At 37.6% G+C, this 25,525-nt stretch overlaps 1 protein-coding gene across 1 annotated transcript in view; it reads left to right on the plus strand.

Moving 5' to 3' along the window:
- LOC140245546 (ubiquitin-conjugating enzyme E2 E1-like) overlaps positions 1-23,098 on the plus strand; it is a 76,156-nt gene extending 53,058 nt beyond the window's left edge. Inside the window, exons 4-6 of the mRNA XM_072325111.1 lie at positions 4,314-4,446; positions 8,826-8,973; positions 18,139-23,098. Coding sequence (XP_072181212.1) covers positions 4,314-4,446; positions 8,826-8,973; positions 18,139-18,236 — 379 coding nt within the window. The 3' untranslated portion in view covers positions 18,237-23,098. The remainder of the gene's footprint in view (positions 1-4,313; positions 4,447-8,825; positions 8,974-18,138) is intronic.
- The last annotated feature ends 2,427 nt before the right edge of the window (positions 23,099-25,525 follow it).

Genomic DNA, 25,525 nt, shown 5'->3' on the forward strand with positions numbered 1-25,525 from the left:
AACTGAGACAGAAAGAAAGAGAGAGACAGAGACAGAGAGAGACGGACAAACAGACAGACGGAGGGGGGGGGGGGGGGAGGGGAGAGGATAGAATGACCGTGCCTTCGCTGTTTGATCTCAGGTGCCACATACTGTGATCTCCTGTCAGTGAGCCCCGCTGAGCGAAGGCAAAGATGCGTGGGTGCGGGAGGGGATGCGTTCGACGCTGCATTCATTTCGAATATGATGCAATTTGCCCCTTTGTGAGCCTATCAGCGCTCTCTCTCTCTCTGAGAACTTCCCTGATGGGGAGAAAATATGCGCTCTTGCTGTGGTAGTTGTGATATATACTTACTAATATACATAGCAAGCCTAGGAATATACTAATCATACTTAGTATGTCAACATTTCTTTCTGATGTCATATGCTCGAGGCAATTCCCCATGAAAGCTCCGTTGTGTGTACATAACGATGAATTAATCAGAAACCAGCTAACATCCATTAAAAGTGGGGGATTATTCAAATGACCAGATCCTTGATTGTGGAGATGAGCAGGATTAGCTTGTACCATTCCACAGGGATTTATATGTGGCATATCCACTTACTGGATTCATAAAGACTAACTTGTTTTGACCATGTTTGCATACAAGTCTTCTGTGGATATCAGCAAGTGGAACAATGTGACTTTCATGTTCCCAGAAAAATGCTGGTAATTCTGTAGTGTGTGTTTTGTGTGTTTGTGTGTGTGTGTGTGTGTGTGTGTGTGTGTGTTTTAATTCGAAAGTGATTTTCTTGCCTGATCATCTTTGTCTTCCGTCTGTTTTTCTGTTATATGACCGCTATATTTACTGGGAGTTTCCTGAAACTGCACTTGCTTTTTTTTAAAATCAAGTCCTTTAGATGTTATATGAGCTACTAATACGAGCTCCTATACTCAGCTGAACAGGGCCATCTTGTTGATTCTAAGATCATCGTCCACTTCTGTACTGTAAAATGTGCAGCTTTTTTTATCTTAGTGAAAACAGAGTTATATTTCTAGAAAAGGTATGATTCATGATTTCTCATTATTCATCTCATATCAGAGTCGATAATCAATGAAACCGATACACAACTCATCGTACAAAACCAACAAAATCAGGTACACATGTCTGTTTAACAAGTAGTACCTATATGCTGTAGTGTTTTCTTTATGACGGCATGACTTAAGAAAAGATGCTAGACTGCCAACCCAAGGATACCATTATTTCCGCAGACACCTTTTTTGCTACTTTAAAATCTGCAAGCCTGTTAAAATTTGATTCAACTTTTTACGTCAGTGGTTCTGTCATATTTAAAGCCAGTACTTTTCAAATTATATCTATTTGCATGTGATAGGGATCACTGCCTGATTCCACGACAATAACTTCTCTTGAAAACCTTTCACCATTCATTGAATTCTACATTTCCCCCACCTACCCACAATAAAACCACCTCCAGGAGAGCGATGCAATCTCAGATACCAAACTGTGCAAAATGTCATAATGTACTTTTGCTCATGAGCTGCAAGGGTTTACCGGTGCTGAAGCTACAAGGTGATGCAGGCTGGCATTGTGTTTGTTGTAGATAATATCCTCCAACCTATCATGCAACTGCTTGTGCTCATACTTTAATAGTTATATCAATTCATATTGCACCTTCTTTCCACATCTGTGAAGTTATCATTTTGATAGTGTGGTATATACTGTATACGCCGAATATTTCGCGAGGTTTTTATTTTCGCGAATTTTGCGAGTCAGCTGCTATTCGCAAAATTAAAAACATGCGAAAATATTGACTCTAATGCCGATATGAATGTGACATACAGTACAGGACTCCACGATCGTGAATTTAACCACTCGCGAAATTGTCGGAAAGTCCCGATTCGCGAAAATTTAGACTCGCGAAATATATGGTGTATACAGTAGTTCACACTGTTTAGTTTTTGCATAGTATTTCGAATGATGAGATTATCATTTTGATAGTGCTGTATATAGTTCACACTGTTTAATTTTTGCATAGTATTTCGAATTATGAGATACATGTACATGTAATAGGGAAAACCTCATATAACTGTTAATGTGTGATAATAAAGCGAGTATGTTTTGGAGTTCACATGGTTAGAGTAAAACGTACATTTGCACATTGTAGTTTGATCATAAGGTATGGGACAGAATCTGAACAAAAGTGATGTATGAGAGGAAATTTCACTCATCATGCTGTAAAACCAGTAATGTGGTATGAAACTGTTGCGAAGTGTAGCTGACAGGCTTTTTCTACCATGAAACTTCCGTAAATTGCTGATAATGATGGTGTACAGCAATGTACTGGGATTCAATGTGTCGTGTACAATGTACAATGTAGATGAATATGTTCACATGCTCTTTACTTTCATGAATCTTGACTTCTTGCGAAATTTGTGCAAGTTTCCTGCATGCGAAAATTTCTGTTTACAGAAATCTAGGTAAAGTCTGGTCGGGATAATGTCAAGCATCCAAGTACAAAATTGCAACTTTTGGGAAAATGAAATATGAAAAAACATGTAATTCTTAGAGGAATTCACAGTTTATTTGATGAAAATTGGTCTCGAAATGGCTAAGACATCCAAAAAAGCAATCCTCATTAAATGTGACAGGCCACAACTTTTATTAGGATCTCTTTTTTTCGACTTGTTTTTGGATATCTCAGCCATTTCATTACTGATTTTCATCAAATAAACTTTCAATTCCTCTTTAATAGATGATAGAATTGTATGCTCTTTAACATACATTTCATAGAGTGGTTTCTAAGTATCTCACAAAATGTTAGAAGCTGAATCTCCACCTCAACCAATGCTATATCATCCCTTTAATGTTTTATGTCATGGCCTGGAAATCAATACATAGATTATGTACAGAAGCAAGAACATTACTGTTTGGTTTGTGTTCATCAAGTATTCATGCTAATATTAAAGAGCAATTTGCTGATATGAAATTGGGCCTCTTGAATATGTCAAAGGTCGATTCTGTCTTTTCTAGAAATCACTTTACGATTGGACTTTCTCATGAAACTTTGTAAATGGTGCATACATTGTAATTATTGATTTGCAGGATTGAGATGAAACTGATAAAACGTCAGGGCCACTAGTTTCTGTAGGGTCAAGTTTTATTTCTTTAGTTTGACATTTACATGTGTTATCATTGATAGATCAGGAGTCACATTAATCATTTCATCAGCGTTGTATCAATATGTACAGTGCAGTTAACTGGCTGTACACTGTATGTAGGGCATAGTGCAAGAAGATTAACAAGGTCATGTATGATACACGGAATGGCCTTGCAGTAAATATCCTGATTTCGAAGGGCCACTCTCGCTCACTCTGCATTTGTTTTTCTCTCAGATTTATGCATCAACCTCAGATTACTATTTTTGTTTTAATAAATGCATTTTACTGTCTTTGCCAGTTTGATTGTGATTGAAGAGGACTATGGGGTTTCCCCTCTGCTACACTGCCTGCCAATTATAATATCACATAAATCCTGTTACTATGACAACTGAGGGAATGTCTGAGGTACAAGTATTAGTTTGGATGGTTTGTGTGGCAGAGTAGGATACTGTGTGTACTGGTGAGCATTGCAGAAAATGAGGCATCCTTGATTTAGGAAATTATCCATCATCAGAGGCATGTGTTCACAATCAATAAAACAGATCTACAGTGCTCATACCAGCAACTGAGCAGCAGACCGCACCGTGATACTGTGTGTGGGCGTTATGCCCGGCATTGACTTTGTTGAAACAGTGTTTCTGCACGGGGCAAGATGAAAAAGCTTCACACCCCGAGATGTGCTGTCGGGTTGCTCACAAGAGAACTCTTGAAGGTTTTAGATTTAAAGTTGAATGATGTTGTCCCGTAAGGGATCTACAATGTACCACAGTTCAAAATACTGGTCAGCTTATCTCGTGCCAGATGAAATATGAATCCACCCTCCCCCTCGATTTGATTGATTGATTGATGATTTGTTGAGTGATTGCCTTTTTTTTGGGGGGGGGGGGGTTAGGGTTTGAATAGTTAAGGCCATGAGCAAGATTAGATTCTGAATGTCTGTCTTCAATGTGCTGTTTCATGGGTATTTTGAGATCATTTAGTTATTGTTCAACCACACTGAGTAATTGTCGAATATAACTTTCGTATTCTATGTCCTATTGTGATGAAAAAGAAGGAAACAGAAGAGCTAGAAGATCTTGCAGTGATACATTTAAAAAGAATGTTAGAGAAATCTGTAGATATGTTGAGTTTGTGTTAATTTAATCCTTTTTTTTTATATTAATCTTGTTCACAGTGCTGGTCCAAAGGGTGACAACATCTACGAATGGGTCTCGACAATTCTGGGTCCACCTGGTTCTGTATACGAAGGTGGCGTTTTCTTCCTCGACATTCATTTCTCGCCAGACTATCCATTCAAGCCACCGAAGGTAATTCTAACATCTGCCAAACTTCCTGCTATGCGCTTCCTCAAACCCTTTGCATGCCAGAGCATATTATTTAGGCCACTCAAGAAGATGTCAAGGTTTTACCTTTCCCCTTTTTCCATTTTTCAAAGGAGTGGCTAATAAAAGGTTGATGAGAGTATAGACACACAATGTCTGTGTCCTACAATATGAGATTAGATAATGTAACAGATTGTATTTCAATGTTTGCAAAATGAGCGTATTATTTCGTGCTGCCTGAGTTGTTGCATGAAGTGAAGTGAAAATGAAAGTGACGACAGCAGTCCCTAAAATCAGCCATCATTGTGAATTCAATGAAAATATCACTGTTTGCGGTTTGATATAAAAATGCAGCAACATTATACTGCAGCATTAAAATATCAACCGATCATAGGATCAACACGACAGCTGATTGTGGTGAGCATCACTTGGTGGGACATGAACAGTTCCACAACCAGTACTTTCCACAGACTGTGGCAGCCCCATTTTTCCATGCACTGTCATATCTAATGCTTTCAATGCAACTGTTAGGGTAGACACTGCATTGTATTCCGTGTGTGACCTGAAAACTAGGGCTACCCCGTTCACTTTGCAAAGTTGACCTGTGAGCTTGTTTGTTGCTGGGATGTAATTTTATTTTTGTTTTTGTTCTTGTTTTTTGTCCCTTATTTGTGTAATACCCTGCCTCAATCCACACTGATTGAGATTATTTCTCGTCTGGTATGGTACCATGACTGTGTTGCTACTCTTGTCAAGATTTCTACAGTTGTATGTATTCCTTTCCTAGAAAGTGACCATACATTTTAATGATGCCCAAACAAAGGAAGAATGCAGAGAGATGGCAAGTAATTGCAATTTTGAAACCTCACAAGAGATAATGATGCCAATGCAAGAGACTGAAATGAAGTGAATGTTTATTGAGATATGAAATGAAAGTACAGTGCATGGTTGTAGGGCTTCTCCGCTGCTTGGAGTACTGTAAAACGAGGAATGTTCGCGTGCATTTTAATTTCGCGAATTTCGTGAGCGCCAAGATTCGCGAAATTAAAATGCACGCAAAATTTCTTGTCTACACTATATGCATTGAATGCCAGTAGCAATTTGCGAAAATTTCATGCCATGAAAAAGGCCGTCGGCTCCAATTCGCGAAAATTTCGTGCCGCGAACATGCAAACAAAAATTTATGTTTCATGAGCTAGATGAGGTCCCACTTCTTTGAGCATCATATGAGCAGGCACACAAAACTCTCTGTGAGCCCCATGAGCAGGGTTCATGCTGGGATTCAGAATACTGTGTGTGAATGTGGTATTTGAGTGTCTGGTTAGCATGGTTTGCCACGCTAACCTCATCCAAACAAAGAACCCTTTCAGATGGCCCAGGGAACTTGTTTGACAACATGGCCAGCAACTTTTTTTTTTCCTGTTTTTATTGAAAACTGTAACATTTACCATGAAACAAAGTACATATCATACCTGTGAGAGTATAATGCTCAATGGAGCATAAATGAACACACAACCAAGACAAGACAACACACTATAATACAGTACAATACAACACAACACAACACAACACAACGAAAATGTCTCCCTGCATATGCAGTGGAGTCCCACCATAACAAGAGCCATGGAAATAAATTACCTTCTAAAAAATAATAATTACGGTTACAGCTCGTTGTTCCGAAGGCTCTTTATTCCGAAGATTCATTATTCCGAATTTCATTTTCAGATTCACGAATCTTCGGAATAACGAACCTTCGGAATAACGCCACAAATGTTCGGATTAACTAACCCTTTTTCATTTTCGTATTAACGAACCTCTAGGTATAGGGAATTTGTGTGTTTTGGATTAACGAACCTTCGGAATAATGAACCTTCAGAATAGCGAACCTTCGGAATAATGAACCTTCGGAATAGCAAACCTTCGGAATAACAAACAGCACCCATAATTACATGTATGGAAATCACACAATAACAGGGAAAAGCAACAAACAGTCATTCACTCCAAAAACACTAAAACGACTCTGCCTAGGTGGGGCTCCACTGCATATTACCCATGTCTGCACAAAATTAGAATAAAATAACATTCTTTTACTGATTAATCACTGTGGTACATGTATGTAGGGGGATGAGGAATCAAACTATTATATAAATGAAAGTGTCCATTTTTGAAAATGAGAACCCAATTTACCCCTTTTCTCAGCTATTTTATATCCAATTTTTTGTTTCATTCGAACAAAAGACAAAGGATAGAAATTTAAATCTACCTGCTGAAATTTGCAGTGAATTATATATTTCATACATAAGAATAAAAGAAGTAATATGCCTGTCATGCCTATTTCCAGTATCAACACCAAATAAGTAATTAAAATCAAGACCTTACTGTAGTGACTCTCCTGTAAATCATGTTGTCAATACAATCAGAAAGCTTTTTCCAAATGTGAGCAACTACTGTACAATCACAAAATATATGTTTCAAGGTTTCAGGAAACTTCTTACAAAAATAGCACAATGGAGAATCACTTCGACCAATTTTATACAAAAATGAGTTGACGGCTGTTGCATTATGAAATATTTTAAAATAAAAAGACCTTAACTTGGTATCTACCGTAATGGACAATTAAAATTGTTTCTGTGTATTGCAAGCTAATCAGTATCATTTTCATCCAAATGAAGACATTCTTCCCACTTGTTTTTAACAATTGTATCAAAAATATTTTCATTGACATCATGCTGATCTGTAAACTAATCCAAAAACAAACCATTCATCAGGGAATCGTACTTGCGATGGTCCATTATAGGGATGTCATATTCTAATACTAAATCTTCAAAAGTCTTCACAAAATTGGCACCCCTATACAAGTGAGAAACATAGAAAAATACCACTTTCATACCAAGCATGCTAGTAAAAATATGGTCTATGTCTTAAACTCACATGCTTATTATACCAAATGGAATTTTGATTATGAAACTTGGTTAAATTCATTTCTTTTAATATTAAATGTCTACATTCGAACCAAATCTTAAGAGTTTCAATCATTTGACATTTTTTTTTAAATTTATTTAGCACACATTGGGGAACTTCTGTTTTCCATAACATTAAATAAACATTGTGAAACAATTTGAGCATTTCAACTTGTTTCATGTTGATTGAGCAATTTTGTGTTTTGTTGTTGTTGTTTTTAATGTCTGAATGTATACTGAAATTATGTTTCATTATTATAAAAAAAAAAAACCAAAAACAAAAAAACAACCTCTTGTTTGTCAAAGTACATTTGATAATTGCTGTGTTGAGGTGGGATTCCAGGCAGAGTATACTCAATCCTGAGTAGACAGGTAGACAACATGATTTTTTTTAACAGTATGACCCCAAGTCACCAAGAAGGGGGGGGGGGGGGGACTGAATTTGACCTTGTTGTCTTTCCTGCAATAAATTTGCACACTTTTGAGTAATACAATAAATGTATGTCCATATTCTGCTTTGTGTTTTAGTGACAAAGTTGCAAAATACCACTGTTGCAGAGTAATGTTTATGGTATGCACTAGGACAAATGTGATTACACATTTCATGTCTGAATAGGGATGATAAGTGCCCCTTGTCCTATTCTGGCTTTGCCGTGTGAATTGTGTCTTTATGTAAAATGCTTATGTGTCTGTCAATGTGAACAATATGTATTTGAATTGGCACTTTAAATAATGGAAATTAGATTTTAGAATAGGTTAGTTTAGATAAAACATTCGTAGATCTCATTTTGTAATTCCTTTGAAATGAATAGAACTAGTTAAAACATGTTTATTCAGAATACAGGCTATCGAAGACTTACAATTGTACCTTAACTTCTAGCTTTAATTAGTTCTTTGATTGCTGGTGCTCAAAGTAAAAAAAGAAAAAAGAAGGAAATATTGGTGTGAAGAACCTTTTTGTTGTTCCTGAATACCATTCAACATTTATGAACTAAAACAATTCAAGAGAGAGAAGCTGTAATTTCTTTCATTGCCAATAGCATAAATATGATTTCTGCATGATTGCATACATTCTTAGGGAGATTACTGTAAGGGCTGTAAGGGCGGCAATAGGAAAAACGGGATATTCTGTAGTGTAAGAGTGGTTTTAACTTCAGCGGGGGAGTGTGTAATCACTCTGTCTGGCGTACAGCCAAGTAAAAGATGATGAATATTCTGTGACGTCCCTGAAGCCTGATATTTACTAGAAAAATATATTATATGGCATCAAGCAAATGCACGTAAATATTGTATTGAGCAATTAGTAGTACAATGGATAATGCAAGTTTTGGGGGGGGGGTTTTTGTGTGTGTGTTTTTAATAGTAGTTTTATCTTTGACTAAAAAGATATTGTTTGATTTGCAGGTGACATTTCGCACTCGCATCTACCACTGTAACATCAATAGCCAAGGAACGATATGTCTAGACATCCTGAAAGATAACTGGTCACCAGCGCTGACCATTGGAAAAGTTCTCCTCTCCATTTGTTCCCTCCTTTCAGATTGCAACCCTGGTGAGTTGATTTTGATTTTGTGATACTGTAAAAGTGGATATTTTCGCGCGACTAATTTTTCGCGCTTGGCCGGGTCAGAAGAGTTTCGCGTGTTTTTAATTCCGCGGAATCTAGACATCACGCACAGGAACATGTGGCAAGCAAAAATATTCGCAGGATTTTATTTTCGCGCTAGTTTCTGGTTGCGCGAAATGCGCGAAAATTTCAACACCGCGAAAATTTCCACTTTTACAGTAGATGATACATACATTTTCTTTTTTTTCTTCCAACCCACCTTTGCCATCATGAGTGGACTTGCGATATATGTCTTGTCGTTTGATTTAAGTAAATTTTCTGCTTCAATTTAGCATGCTAATACATGATCGTGGTGTACAGTAGTGTAAAAAGAGCCCTGCTTGCATGTCGGATGTCAAAAAATGATATTATAATAAATTGTTTAGAAAGCTTCAAATCATATGTTTTCTATATGATTGTACATCAGAATAAGTCAAATGCTACACCTCAGTATCTTTTGACTCAGCACATCACAAAGAAGTCACATTTCATTAAATACAGTTCATTGAAATGTGTCATTAATATCAGAAAATTCTTTTGTCTAAAGTGTCTTTGTTGGAGAAAAGGGCTCATCAACGTGGACAGCACAATATAATACATGTAATTATGATATTACACCACTTTTATGCGTTCCCCAAATGAATTCTGGAGGCACGATCATAATAATTACTTTTCATTGGCTGCCTTTATCATCATTCCCATATCTAAAACACGTTTCAAAACACGTTTGCAAAGGCCTTTGGGATCCTGTTTCTTGAGTTTTGCATTTATCATCTCTGTCCCTCTCTATCTAGAGGGAGGCCTTGCCACTGTGCAGCTCCCTTGCACAGTATGACCCGAGGGATGGAGATCATTTAAGTTGGCAGTGATTGGTTTGTGTAGATCTGAACTCTAAATGCATTTCAAAACAACTTTGCGTTTATCATCTCTACAGAAACACGTTTCCTGCTCAAACGTTTGCAATCACACATTTGTCGGCATTCAGAAATACTTTTCTGATACCCATAATCAAAGCAGCTTTGCATCCATCAACTGCCGAAATCTCCCCCAAAGTTGTTTGGAAACCTTAATTTATACAGCTGAAGTATGAGATTTTTGTCATTTCTGTTGAAAGGGCTCCTTACTAGGCCCACTATTGTTCATTTTGTACATTAACGATCTTCCCAGTTCCTCGCCAATTCTTTCCTTTATATGTTTTGCTGACGACTCCAATCTGTTTTTTACACACAGAGATCCTTATAATCTTGTGAACACAGTGAATAAAGAACTTAAATCTGTGCAATCTTGGATATACGCCAACAAATTGTCACTTAATATTGATAAAACTCATTGTATGCTTTTTAGCAATAGTCTTAAAACCCTTCCTTTTCATATTAAGTTTAATGAAACTGAATTAAATCAAGTCAGTAGTATAAAATTTTTAGGGCTTTTTATTGATAGTGATTTATCTTGGAAATCCCACGTTAGTTATTTAAGTAATATTCTTTCTAAAAATACGGGTGTTCTTAATAAACTTAAGAGTGTTTTTCCAAGTCAAATTCTGCTTAATCTTTATTCTACTTTGATTACTCCGTACCTTAATTATGGTATTCTTGTGTGGGGGAATGCAACTAGAAATCTTCTTGATATACTGTTCCGTATTCAAAAACGTGCCATCAGAAATATCAACCATGTCGGATATTTGTCCCACACGAATGATTTATTTTTGAAAAATAAAATACTGAAAATATCAGATCTGTTCAGTTACAACGTCGGCATATTTATGTACAAATTTTCTGCCAACGAGTTACCGGATGTTTTTACTCGCATGTTCAGAAAAAACTATTTGATTCATAATTATCCTACCCGCCAAAGTGACGCATTTCACCTTCCACGTACTCGAACAATTTTCGCTAAAAAAACGATAAAGTATACGGGCCCTAGATACTGGAATGACCTCTTCCCCGAAATAACAAGCTGCTCGTCTTTATATTCCTTTAAACGTAAATTGAAAGAGTTTTTATTGAGTGCATATTTTGCAGACACTGAACAGTCGTAATGTCTTATGTAATACTGTGGTATGTTATTGTCCAATCAAACATTTTGTCAACACGTTGCAGATTCCATTTAGGGTCTTGCCATCAGGCTCTCTGAATTCATCATTAGCAATTCCACATTCTACTTCGTTTCCCTCTCTTCCTCTTTCCCTCTACCCCTCTCTAACCTTCTATGCAGAGCTTGACGGCAGGCACCAAATGGCTTAATAGCTGTACATGTTACTTTTTGTGTCTTACTGATCATATCCTGGTGAAAGTTTTAATGTAACAATAGGTTATAGTATATATACCAAAGTAGGCTGTATAATAATGATGGCTCGGTCACAGTAAGTTCATATTAATGTATAGTTTGTTTGTTTTCTTCTTCTTCTTTTTCTTCTTCTTTTTTATTACATAAAATTTGGCAACCTACATCATCATTCTGGTCTTATCTTCTATCCGTTCTCCGTTTCTTTTTCACAAACACTGATTACTCGGGGCTTACAGCCAAACAAGCTAGCTTTCATGTAGGTCCCGTCATACTTCTCTTTGATCAACCCCATTTCAATTTCGATTTTGACCAGTTATCATTACATGTAATTACTGTGTTATCACCTTGTATATTGTTTGTTTTCTGCACATTGTTCACAAGGTAAAAGAACTTGTCTGGTTTCTGTTGTAATGTTCATAAATGAGAAGTATGAAAATAAAATGAAATGAAAATGAAATGAAATGAAAAATGAAATGAGTAAAAAAATTGTGAGAGCAAGTTTTATATTCCATGCCGGAAGTGAGTTGTAAACGCACCCATAAAAACACCCAGTCTCTCTCAAGGATCAGTAGCAGTGCTATTATCCCTCCATTTCAAGGAATAGCGACATCCTGCAGTGGGGGTTATCTGTTTTATATGCATAGATAGATGTGTATGTCTAGTGCACCTGCCTCCCCCTGCCCCGTCTTGTTAATTCAGTTTATACTAGTATTCGTGAAGCACTTCAATCTTATTCAATGGCACACAAATATAGAATGACAGGTTAGTTCACACAGTGGATTGAAGAAAAGTCTCACATAGTCCAAAGGTCTAAATTCCCTATGGAATGTCATTGTTAGTGTCATATGTCAATCAGTATTCACACATTTAATTAAGTGTGGTAATCAGTGGCAACAAATACGACAATTGAGTGACCCCGCGTTCACATTGGTCCCCGCAACGCGGGGAAAGTCCCGAGCTGTGGGACTTTCTCCTCAAAAACCATAATGTGAACGCTCACTGGGACTTGTCCCCTCATCCCCGCGAAGCAAGTCGGGTACGGGGACAAGATTTGGAGGGGAGAGTGACCTTTGGGCGCAATTGATAGCGTCCAGCTGTGGTCATCAAATGTGCGCATGCGCTATGCTCAAGTGGCAGAGCTCGCTCCAAGCCCCAAAATGCCCCCACAGCTCGGGGACAGATGAGATACCAATGTGAACGGTCAGTCGTAAAAAAGATAAGATCTCTTGTGGCTGTCCCCGTGTCGCGGGGACCAATGTGAACGCGGGGTGTATAATACTAGATCTTGAGCTTGATTTATGTCTCGCTTTGGTGAGATCGAAGTGAAATTCTGCAATTTGTACTTGAGTCATTGGACTCCTAGAAGCCCTCAGCAAATTCCAGCTGATGGTTCAGTGGTTCAGATCTCATTGTAGATGAGATAGCTTTAAAGATCTGCGACTAGGCCTAATTTTGGCACAGAGGTATTAAGTGACCATGAGTTATTTTGTATGCTGGGTCAAATGTTGGGAGTCCAAAGTCATGTTTAAATGTTGTAAAAGTGCCTTAAATATAAACAAATTGAAAAAAAAATATTTGGATGAATCAATGAAATTTGATGAATGGTAAACTGAAATACTGCTATGGTAGAAATTTGTAGGATTTTTTTTAAAATTGGTATAATAACTGGAATAATATTTAACAGCTCCACAATAAAAAATGACAATGATGAATTGAAAAGTCAAAACTGTAGGGTTCAAGGGCAATGGCAAAATTGATCACTCCTGCTTTGTTATTAGATGAGGAAAGAAGTTGTCATATTTAGCCATTCGGTTTTTGGCAAGTTTCACTTTCATGCTGTTTTAATTTCAAGTTTGGAAGTATATGAAAGGAGAAAAAAAATAAATCTGCCCGAGGTAATGACTTACTGCATAGGAAGCAAGAGATTGTGGCTTTCTGTGAAAACTTTCAGTTGATACAGATTGTATTGCTGAAATCAGTAACAAGTGAATACATGTAGCTATACAATAAGAAAAGAAATGTCTTTTATGGATGCTGCATGATGCAGGAACCTGATTCATACAACTTGTAAACAAAGTAACAAACCATGACTGTCCACAATGTTGTCCCAGTTGACAAATCAAGCTATCATTAGGTTGGGTGAACATTGTTCTTTAAGATGACCTGTAAATGGTTAATGCTAAAATATTTCTGAGGTAATGAATATAGGCAGGGAATAGGGTTTTGTTTTTCTTTTTTTAAGTCAAGAAAGCACAAACTTTCAAGAAAAGTATTAAACAGTTGTATTAATCTTGTTTTGTGCTGTATTGAATACTTATGTTCCTTTTAATGGACCATTCCCTGAGTAACATCACATGCGACTTTTTTAATACACTCAGACATTAGGAAATGGAGATTGTTTTTAGCTCTTTAGGCGCCGTGTTTGCACGCCCGACTCGATCTAAGACTTGCCAAATTTGCATATTTTGTTCAATTGCACAGACCCACTGAAACTGATCAAAACATTGCCAAATGCCACAGTACAATGAAAGATTTACCTGCAATTTATTCCCCAGATAGAAAGCTTGTGTTGTGTGATGATTGAATAGCGGTGTTCCGTAGGGGTTTTTCAAATAAATTCTGATTTTCTGTCATGGTTGCTTGTGTCTGCAAAAGTCATGCCTCACAGACCTAGACACTAATGATTCTGACCATTTCGGAAGAAAAATAAGCGTAGCTTTGTCATAAAATTTACATTGCAGCAAAGCTTGAAATTTCCTCTTCTAACTTTGCTCTTTGCATGTCTAGCATTTAAACATTTCTTTAAAAAGTTACATAGCTTTAAAAACAAAATGTTTTCCCAAAACACTCGTGTGTTGCGGTCTCAGAACAATGCGACACATGGGGATTTACACGTGGTACCCAGAGAGCTGAAATGTCTTTTGACTGTAAAGTCAGCAACCTCTGGCTTTGGGTGGAGAAGGAAGGGTTCATTGACCATGTATTCCTGGCAAACAACAACTTCATTATCATGCTGTTCAAAATGCACTTTGCAATTTGCACTGGGATGAAATGTATCTGGAAGGGAGATATACCGGTATTCCACACCGGCATCTCTCCGGGTTAGCCGTCTGGTAAAGACAGGCAGATTTCCCTTGGATCAAACTACACGGGCTCGTTGCATAAAGGAGACAAATTTATTACAGGTTGATGCCTGTGGAGAAGCTCTATCATTTTTCAGCTTTTGTGAAATATATAGACTTAGTATATACCGGTATATAGATTTCTCCCTGGAGTGATTTTTTTTTGTGTGTGTTAAATGTTAGTGTCTAAATTGCATGGTAAACTGTCTGACAAACCGAGCTTTAGCTGTGAAGGTTGTCTTTGAATTTGACTTCTCCGACAGAGACATGTCATATATTATTCAAGATCATTGTCATACAATACATGTGTATGACACAGTTGTCAGTGCCACTTGTGTTACGCAAATTAGGAGACCAAGCCTTAGCATACAGATTAGCTGGGAGCCGATGGGATATTGAGTAGCTTTTTTTGATGTACTGATACTGAGCATCTTATCCCAGAGGAGGATAAAATGGTCTTTAGCATCCCTGCACTAGTGATTGTTGTAATGATCTTATTTAATAGCAGGAATGTAGGCTGTAGGCTCTGCAGCAATCTTTCATTCTGCACTGAAATTGTTAGAAGTATCAGAATTGCAGTTTCCTGCTGTGTTTATCATGTGTGCATTTTGATTAAACTGAACAAATTTATTACGACTTGCACTCTTTGTGTTAAGAAAAGAAAATGTACATTTAGTCATACATGTAGTTTGCCTACTTTATGAAAGATAATTCAGGATTGCTGGTCCCCATGCATGTTCTATTATCAAGTTACACTGCGAAGTAGCTGATATCCCGACATTGCTTACAACAGTATTATATGCAATTTATGATGGAGAGGGCTTTCAGACTTCCAAAAGAACTTTGTTTATAAATACAGAAACATGTGTCATGCTTATTGTGTTATTATCATTCTAAAAAGCAAACTGAAATTAGTATTCCTCTCAAATAACATTTTGCTAATCATGGGTAAAGGTTTTTTAGTAATCAACATGCACAAGTTTGTATACAGTGCTCGACTCTAGGTGCACATTTGTAATCTTAAACCCATCAAGGACGGACTGATTTTGCTACAACACGCATTTCCTATAGACACCTGCCCGAGTATACTTGGGACTCGTCCTCAACGGGTTAAGGTGTGACCTCTGCACCTGTTCAAAAGGAAGTAGAGCTTGACCTTATATTCACATACAGTTTTGTACCGTGATACGTGAATGCATGCATGTACTCTTGATTGGAAGTGTATTAAATTCTGCATGTTAACTTACTGCTTGTTCAAATTCATGAAGTTCTTCCATCGAGTTGTTTTTATTGTAATAGATTAACAAATTGCCTTACATCAATGTAAAAAACACTGATAAATTCAGTGCTTGGGTAAGGCGATGTGGGGCAATTTGTTAATCAGGGCTTGCAGTTGGAACTGACTGCTTGTTTTGCAGTCCACCTCAAACTCTTGACTGTTAGAAGTTTGTTTCAGAAACATGACTAAAAATCATCAATTTTTGTCGACTTAAATTAAAACTCTCTTCGTGTCCCACGTACTCCCATCCCAACTGCCAATGACATGAGTACCGGCTGTTGACATACACACATTATAGCATATAAGCAGTTGCAGACGGGATAGTGAAAAAATATCCTAGTGATAAAGTTGATCACAAAACAGTGCAGCAGTAAATAGAGGAGACAATTTTAGGATATTTCATAGCATATTCAAAAAAAAAGTTTGTGCTGTATAAAATATCTAATATGTTTTTGCACATGGCAATTTCATGTATAGATAATCAGAAATCCCGATTGGTGATCTCTTAGATCTTATTAAAGAATTATCATAGGTGAACTAATATGATAGGAGAGATGCCAGAGCCGTCGTGATTAGGTGTATCAGTTTTAAAGGCAGGTAGACTTTTCAAGATGTATAATGTGGGGAACACAGAACACCAACATCAAATCCTGCTCAAGTATCTATGCCAGGTGTTTTGTTTTGTTTTTGTTTTTTGCTTGATATTATCAGTATCCATGAATAGCTCTGATGCATTCCACATGCTGATCACATAAAGAAGCTGAGGGACATTTTGATAGCCCCCTAAAAATGTCCTCAAAATTTGTGTGTCAGTTTTCTGGGCTGTGTCAACACACCTTTGGCAAGCCCAGGTACTTAAAAGCTTTGTTTGTTCTGTAGCTTAGCTGAGCTTCCATGTGCACCTTCCACGAGCTAGCTGCCTTTGTTGTTGGGCATGTGTGTAGAAGCAACAGTAGAGGGTGCTATTTATATCTGTGAGTCAGACAAGAATAAGTGATGTGGGTTCATGGCTCTAGATGCTCTTAATGTGGCATCTTTTCCCTCTTTCCATTGCCATTCAGTCATGGATTGTGGGCAGCTTTTGATTTAAGAGGATTTGGAAAAACCTGTGAACATTTTATTTTTTATTTTTTAAACAAAAGCTCACATGTATTAATAGTGGTAAGCTAGGGGCAGAGTTGCTCCTCTGTTTTATTGTTTTGATGAACATTCTGTATTGTTCTTAAATGTATAGAGTAATTGACTTAACCGTGATTTTTGTTTTTGTTTTCAGTGATCTTTTTATTAATTCCATTTCCTTTGAAAATATAACAGTTTAGAAAAAAAATACATACCTTATACATAACATTTGTCATAAATGTTCATACATGTATGAGACATATTCCATAAAAGAAGAATAACCATCCAATTCATTTTAAGGCAGAAATCAAACAAGAAAAAGAAAAATAAGATGATAGGATAAACCAAACAATTTCTTTTTAACTACAAAAAAAAAAAGATACATATGCAGTTGAAGGCAATTTAGCCAAACACTAGAAGAACAGAAAATGGAATTTCTATTATATTAGAAAAACTATGCTCTACATAGAACAGCTTTTTCCTTTTTTTTTTGGGGGGGGGGGAGAAATGTATAACACCCTTGACATACCTGGGGTATGTACAATGGATGTTGTCCAATTATCACTTCTTTTATATCAGTGGATGTCTAGTGTAATGCGCAATAGCAGAGTAGCATTCATCAATGGCGATAACAATCGTATGATCCTATGCAGCATTATTACAACTCCACAAGACATCTGTGATGAGTCACTATCGCTCTGAAAGTAATCACTTCTCTCCTCTCTTTTTTGTCTGACTTCTTCAGATGTTTACCTGTGAGTCATATCTTGGTCTCATGCATTTCATTGCATTTTTTTTTTATATGTGAACTGTTCCCTGTTGCATTAAAAATGCAACATAGTCAGAAAATCAAACATATTGTAAGTCAGGTATAAGCCAATCAAAATTGAGTATTCAGAGACTCAATGCTTAATTTTCTGACTTATGTTTGATTCAACTTTTATGCAACAGGGCTACATTTATTCATGACATCTTCTATGGCATACCCTTGTAGTGGGATTCATTGCAACCTTTATGATATCTAATTAAATTGCCCAAAGTTTGGTACAGGTTGTTTCGTTGTCTACAGTTCAATTGATGCGTGCTACAATGTATTAGCTTCCTTGTCCATAAGCGTAAAATTCCAGCATGGTAGCAGCAGGGGAGTGGGGTTAGAGACCTCTCCCACCCCGCCTCCCTCCTAGCAGGGTACGCTAGTAACTGTAAACCTCCTCCTCCTGTCTCCAAAATGTGCTTGGCAATATCATGTAGCGCAACAGTTTTTATCATGCCCGTCACATGTCTGTGTACCATCTATCATTGCAGATGATCCCCTCGTCGGCAGTATAGCAACCCAGTATTTGTCCAACCGTGAGGACCACGACAGGATAGCCAAGCAGTGGACGCTGAGGTTTGCGACATGACGCAGGAGTCGTCTGCGACATTGCGGGCAAACCTCTTTCTCTTTCTCTCCCTCACTTTCCCCCTCTCTCTCCTTCTTTCTCTGACGCTGTTTTCTCGTCTATCTTCTCTCTCCCCCTATTTCTTTCACAATCTTGTACAGTAAAGTCTAGATTTTAAGTTTTACCTGCTACAGTCTACCAGTGGTTTCAAAACTTTGCATCATTTTTCTTTTTTTCTTAGCCAGAGGGATGCCATCCCACCACTGGTGCATTGCATTACTTCATTCTTCAAAGTTCAGACATGTCAGTCTTTGAAAAACTGGCTGGATGTTGGTGTATCTGTATCAAAGTCTTTGGTGATGATACAAGAAAATGGGAGGAAATGTTCTCTATCGATTATCTAGTCAGATGACTGATACGAACATCCGAAGTGGAAGTAATGTCATTTTCTGTTTTATTTTTGTGGTGTTCTCATCCAATGTGCTTCAGGCTTCATTGTTTTATAGAGAATGCACCTGTTGCTGCCAGTGCATTGGGGAGGGGAACTTCATCAGGATCATGTGTGTGCCTATCGCAATTGACTTTTGTATAACGGACCGTAGAAAGATGACAGTTACCGTTGTGGGACGTCGTTCGTCTGTAGGATTCTATGAACCTTCATCACGTAATGGGTGCTTCTCTATTGATATATATTCATCACTCAACAAAAAAGTATGCTTGCCAAACGAGTTTCACAGACAGTGTGATACCAGACGTTTCTCAAGATTCTTTCTACCTAGCTTGGGGGAATGCCAAATTGATGAGAAGGCGATTAAGACAGAATTTTACATTTGAATGAGTTTGAATACTGCCATTAAGTGATTCTCTCTTTAAAAGTTTCAACATTTCCCCACTAGTACCCCTCTTCTCACTCTCTCTTTGTATGTTCCCCTCCAATTCTTTTTCCCCATCCCCCTCCCCCCCCCCACCCTGCTACTTACTCTGTGCAATGGTCCCCTCTCTTTCACTCTGTGAATTGTCTTTGGTCATCGCTTCTTTCTCTCTTGGTCCATATTTGATTGAAGTGCCATGAAAAGACGTAGACGCAGTATGTAGACGAGAAGCGGTGCAAAAAGGGTTTGAACCACTGGTAGGCTGCACCAGCCATGCTCCGTCAGTAATTATCGAACCTCTCGCATGTTTGCGCATTGCTAACTCTATATGTAAATGTTTCAAGTTGTACATTCTCCAAGTCGTCCCCAAAGATGGCGCTGTTGATCGAGAGTGACAAAGACGAAAAAAAAAAAAAATCTAAGGGATGATTCCAACGTGATAGATTCATGATTGGTGACAAGTGTGTGCTATGGTAATCGCTAACTTGTATTTTGTCCATGCGACCATCACGAAAAGCTTGTCATGAAACAGTACCATTGAGTTTTGTTCTTACTGTATTCTCAGTCGACATTATTTTTTTGCAAGTTGTTTTGCGACACATCTGGATACTTGTGCAACCAGCCTTGGCAAGCTGATATGAAACAAAATGTGAAAATTTGGTTGGATACAGAAGTGCAGTATTATTTCAAGTGATTATGGTAATTATTGAGATATTGTTGATTTTTGGACAATGTATGTATAAACTAATAACGTGTTCAGATAGGCTGCAGTTTGCAAGCGGCCTGGATCTGAATTAGAGGTAAGAAAAAACCCTCAAAAACTGATGTTGAGAAAATGCTACAGAATGATTCCACCTTGCGACAGTGTTATCTCACCATTTAGAAATGTTAAAGAAAAGAAAGCTTTACTGCAATTACTGTATACGCCATATATTTCGTGAGTCTAAAATTTCGCGAATCGGGAACTCCCGACAATTTCGTGAGTGGTTAAATTCGCGATCATGGAGTCCTGCACTGGAACGGAGAAGTGAACATGCTTATGTTACATTCACATCGGGATCAGAGTCAATTTTTTCGCGTGTCTTTAATTTCACGAATAGCACCTAACTCGCAAAATTTGCGAAAATAAAAACCTCGCGAAATATTCGGCGTATACAGTATATTGTCCATCAACTGGATAAGTTTATACATGATATCACAAAACATGTGGCACTATTTTACAGTTGTATGTCAATCTTTAGAGAGTATTTCATTTGATCTGTGTCATTCTGGTTTAATAGCTGGAGATCTTGTGTCAAGGGCATTGTACTGGGAGAATTAAATAGTGCTAGTATCCATGGATCCCAGCATTCTCTGAACAGGACATATTTGAAGCAGACCTGCATCAGTAATAAAAACTGTTCTATAGGAGATCAGATACGAAATCAAATGAGGAATTGCCAATTAATGTCAAACCTTGCTGTTTTGGTGCTATGATATGCTGTGGACCCCTTCTGCTTCCATTTCAAGGAGCAGTCAGAGGCATGGTTCTTTTCTGTAATTGCTCTAGGCAACATTGATTTCATTTCTACAAACTTTTGACAGTATAATGCTAACCACCTGCACATGTGTCAATATGATGATTTGATTTAATTTGATTTGATTTGATTTGATTAGAAAGGCTTTAAGAGAGGATTATAGTATTGAAGAGTTCCAAGACATTTCAATAATGGCCAGGAATGCTAGACGTGGGCGGGACAAAGTGACCACCTGATTTTGAAAGGCGATGAGCTCCTGCAGAGACAAAGACAAATTTGCTCCAACTGAAAAGTCAGAGGCTTACCAGTATGAGACATTCCAGCAAACACAAGGTGAATAAACTGTGGCCATGCTACTTGTGTGATAAGCGTATTGTGTAGTAGCGGCATGTAATAGTGTCATATCATGATGATGTGAATGATATACTTTGCTTTGTCAGGTTCCGATGTAGACAGAATCACCATGGAAAAGGTGCTTTTTTGACATGTAATTGGTTTTATATTCGCTTGAATTGTTGCCTCATGGCCAAACATCTGTTGAATTGTCTCCTTGCCCCCTTAAGTGGAAAGTGAAAATAGCTCTGGATACCCATGGGAAGTATCATCCGCACACTGAGGTAGAGAACATTAGTGACTTGTAGCCTTGAATGTGATCTCAGAACCGACTGTTGCAGCTGGGACTACATCAAGAATAAATGTCCGGAAGCCCTGATGGCCCGAGTGCGCATGTCAATGTCTTTTGAAAGAGAAAAAAAACCCCAGAAAATCTGTCATGGATCCTCCTCTGATCAGTTACAACTCATTGATGATTGACAGCGATTCCTGTGAAATATATCTGTATGTAATGTTTTATTAATGGTATTCCAATGCTGCATACTCGAGCCATGTGTGCACTGCTACGACTTTCCCCGAGAACTCTCTATGCATCGAAGAAAACAAAAAAGTAGACAGAGTGGAATATTTTGTATACTGTTCACAAAGACTTCAAAGTGTGCACATAAGATTGTAAGGAAAAATATACCACTCTTTCCATAAGCCTGTATGCAAAGAAATTCAGATTGTTTTGCCATATTTGAAGTAGTAGCCCCCTTTTTTGGTAAGCCCTCAAAACTCAAAATTTCATCCGTCTGAGAAATGGCATCGGTTTCAAAATTGCATGCATTATGTATTTTTGAGGTTATAACTTCCTTGAGTGTGGTAGTGAGAAAGCAGTTTTAAATAGTTTTGTTTTGATCAAATGTGATAGATGTAAACTTCATCCAACAATAGATGCATTTTGACAAATTGAATTTCGCGACAAGTTTACCTATTGAGTGTCCTTCCAAATTTTAATGAGTTCATCGCTGTTCAAAAACCCTTATGATGTTTTACACTGAAGACTAAGGGCTGACAGGTGAGGTACATGTAAGGAATGACAAACATCTGTACATGAAATAAGTTTAGGAAGGTACTGGTATATACTATATATGCCATATAGTTTTCAAGGATCATTTGTGTAAATCTAAGTGAAAAGTATCATCTTTTTGAGGCAGAGTTTGCAATTTCCCATAATGGAGGTGATTTAGGTTACTTGTGTTACAGGAGGCAATATTTTGGTATGTTGTTAATTTTGCAAATAATCACTCAACTTGCAAAATTTGAACAAAAAGGTAGAAACCTGTGGGGAATACATGCTTCGTGCAGAACGCAGAGGAAAACTAAGCAGGTTTGTCTCTATCAGTGAAAGTCACCTGAGTTAGTGATGATGTCATTGTAATATTTAAGACCTATTTTTAGAGTAAAAGCGGTGATATCATGAGTGTGTGTGATTGAGCTCTGACTGTATTTCTTGTAATATTCAATATTCAAATTTGATGTCCTTTTGCACAATAGTATTAAATGTCTGCTATTGCAAACTTGATAATGTGAGTCCAACATTGCCCTATTTTTGGATGCACTTGGTAATTTGTATATCATGTACACTTGACATCTGAATGTATTTGGACACAAACTATGTTTATTGCACTGGGCGTTGCCATCATGTTGCCATGGAAATACACACACACACACATACATTTTATGTTCATTTAGGTTTTTTAGTTGTTGTTTTTCTCTTTGTTTTTTGTAAGTTGCCATTATTGTGTCTTTCCTCGGTCCAGTCACTCGATGCTGATGATATCTTACCTGAATTATTGATCAGAGTTGGGGCTCTTTTCAAGCTCGGTGATAGTTTCATTTCTAATCTTTGAAATTAACCCAAAGTTTGAAACTTCGATGATTAGTTTGTGCTTTTAATCGACTACACGAGTCCACATGACACAGAATCTTTAAGATTAAAAATCTTTGAGCGAGAGTCCCACTCGAGTGAATCACAGAACCAGAAGAAACTAGACAATGAGCATTGATACAGTTGTGTACAGCCACACTGGAGGTTGACCCGGGAAATAGGGTTTGAGAAAAGGCTATACTAACTCTCAAGGTCATTGATTATCATGTCCACACGGTGCACAATTAGTGGGACCCCCCCCCCCCCCCCCATGGCTCATGGATAAAGTATAAATCTTAAGATTTCACATGGCTCTAATCATTGACTAATTTTTATGATTGCTAACCTTTGAGTGTGTCCACATGGTGCTAAACAACAAACTGATCATGGAATTTTAAAACTTAGAGTTGACCTTCAAGATGAGAAATGTCGTGTGAACCCCAATATGCCTAGGGCAAAATCAGTAGATTATAAGGCTTCATCATCTTTCCTGGATGTGTCTGCAGTTACCTCCCCCTAATAACAGTTTTGATTTGCTTGAATACACAAATTGAAATTGTGTTGTGAGATGTGACACTTATGTATTGAATGCTGCTTGGTTCAAAGGGGGGGGGGGGGTGGAGAAATTACTGACATCGTGGAAACCAGGGGAAAAAACACATTCGTTTGTGATTTCTTTTGATTTCTTGCGAGTCTTGGAGCAGCTTGTTTGGAGAGTTTACCACTAGCAATGCTGTACCAGAAGGTTTGGGCAGTTGTTGTTTTTTTCCCCCATACTGACCATGTAATGACTTCCTTTGTGCTGTGTGTTGGATTCAGAGTCTGCAATATGCAGAAACCTTACAATCAGTGATTAATGATTAATGTGTGGGCTCTTTCTGTCCCCCAGGGAATCTGGATTTAATGGCTTCATATTGTCTCTTTGTTCGGACTGGAATACAGTGGGGGGGGGGGGAGCAAAGATTGCTGAGAGGTATTGGGATAACATTGGCACTATATCACTGTCCATTGTCTCCTGTTACTGTGTGCATTATGGTTTAACAGAATTCACAGAATACCCTTTATCGATTTTTTCTTTTCTTTTCATGAGCACAGAGTGAGTTCTACATAATGACAATAGTGTCAGTATTTTGCTAATATTTCCAATTTGATAGATTATATTTCAATTTTTTGCAAAGACCACTAATATCCAGCATCCTGCCATATGGTGTTTACTGTTGAGTCTTGTTTGCGTTGACAAGAGCTCATCCATATGATGGCATAAGTTTATATGTACATGTAATAAGAGACATGATTAGTGTCTTGACCTAAATGCTTTGTTGAACAAGGGATGCATTTACCATCAGGGTGTAAGTAAAATGCAGTTGTCACACTGCTTGAAGGTCTTGTATTTTCCCCAGAGAGCTTCATTAATGCAGGATAAATAAAACATGAAAAAATTGACTTGTGTGGTAGCAGTCTCTGTTTTTATAACCCCATCCTGTGGCAGTAAGATTGTCAAATAATCACATCATTGATACATTTTAGTGTGAGTTTTGATTTTTCTGATCCCAGTTGTTGCAACAACAACAAAAAAATGATACTGAACTAGCGAAAGTCAAATCCAAGTTACGATGTACACTGCATAATGAAGGTAAATGCTTGAAACGCTTTACAAACTTGCTTGGGCTGTGTAATCCTGTGTAATATCCATGACTCTGTATTTATAGTGTAATTCATCTGAGATCATATGGTCTTCAGAAATGGAAAGAGTAGGGCAATGCAAGTCTGTCCGCTCTTTCATCGAGAATATGGATGATGGTTTCTAGATGTTTGTGTGTGCTTATCAAAATGATATTCTAAATGGAATCAACCAAAGCCTTTGGGCATACAGGTTGTAAGCTATTTTGCCGACTCAGAAAAGAATCTGTATTTATGTTCCGTGTTAAGTGTGCAGAACAATTCAAAAGAACAAAATCTACGTAAGGGCATCATACATTTACATCAGAGAGGTGGTGTTTTTTGTTGTTGTTATTTTTTCAATTTTCTTTAATATGAGTTGTGAAAAGTAGATATTTTCATTGACATGCTGACACTCCCGACTATCTAGATGTCCGGAGAATTAAAGATGACCAGATAGACCGTCATTGGTGCTGTACAAACATGGTTTGACCTACGGTGTCACTTTGTACAACCTGCAGCACTGTATCTAGCCTTTTGACAAGGCCCTCTCGCTGTATGTTGGCTATAACAGGTAATTTCAACCCCCATTCGCTCAACCACCATACAGCGAGAGGGCCTTGGCAAAAGGCTACACTGTATCCAGAATCTCTGTCTTTACTGACTTACCTCAAGTCGGAGGAGAAATCATCTGTTGTTCTCGCTGAATCACTCTGACCCGTACCATTCATACCTTTATAAACATGATGTTATGCAATGTTATGATATGTATATAGTATTTGAAATGGATTCATCGAAGTGTCATAATTACTGACAGAGCATAATTATCGATTGGTGACTTTTTTTTTTCCTCTGCATTTTTAAAGAATATAATGTAACGAAGAAATATACTTGTCGAAGACTAGGGCGTAGGTATACCTTTACGTAGGGCTGTAGTGTAGATTAAACCAGAATGAGTTCTCGAGGAAGTACACATAGACTTGTATCCAGTAGTTTGATGCAAAAGAAAAACATCTC

The sequence above is a fragment of the Diadema setosum genome, chromosome 22 (genome assembly GCF_964275005.1).
Source record: "Diadema setosum chromosome 22, eeDiaSeto1, whole genome shotgun sequence".
NCBI classification, from domain to species: domain Eukaryota; kingdom Metazoa; phylum Echinodermata; class Echinoidea; order Diadematoida; family Diadematidae; genus Diadema; species Diadema setosum.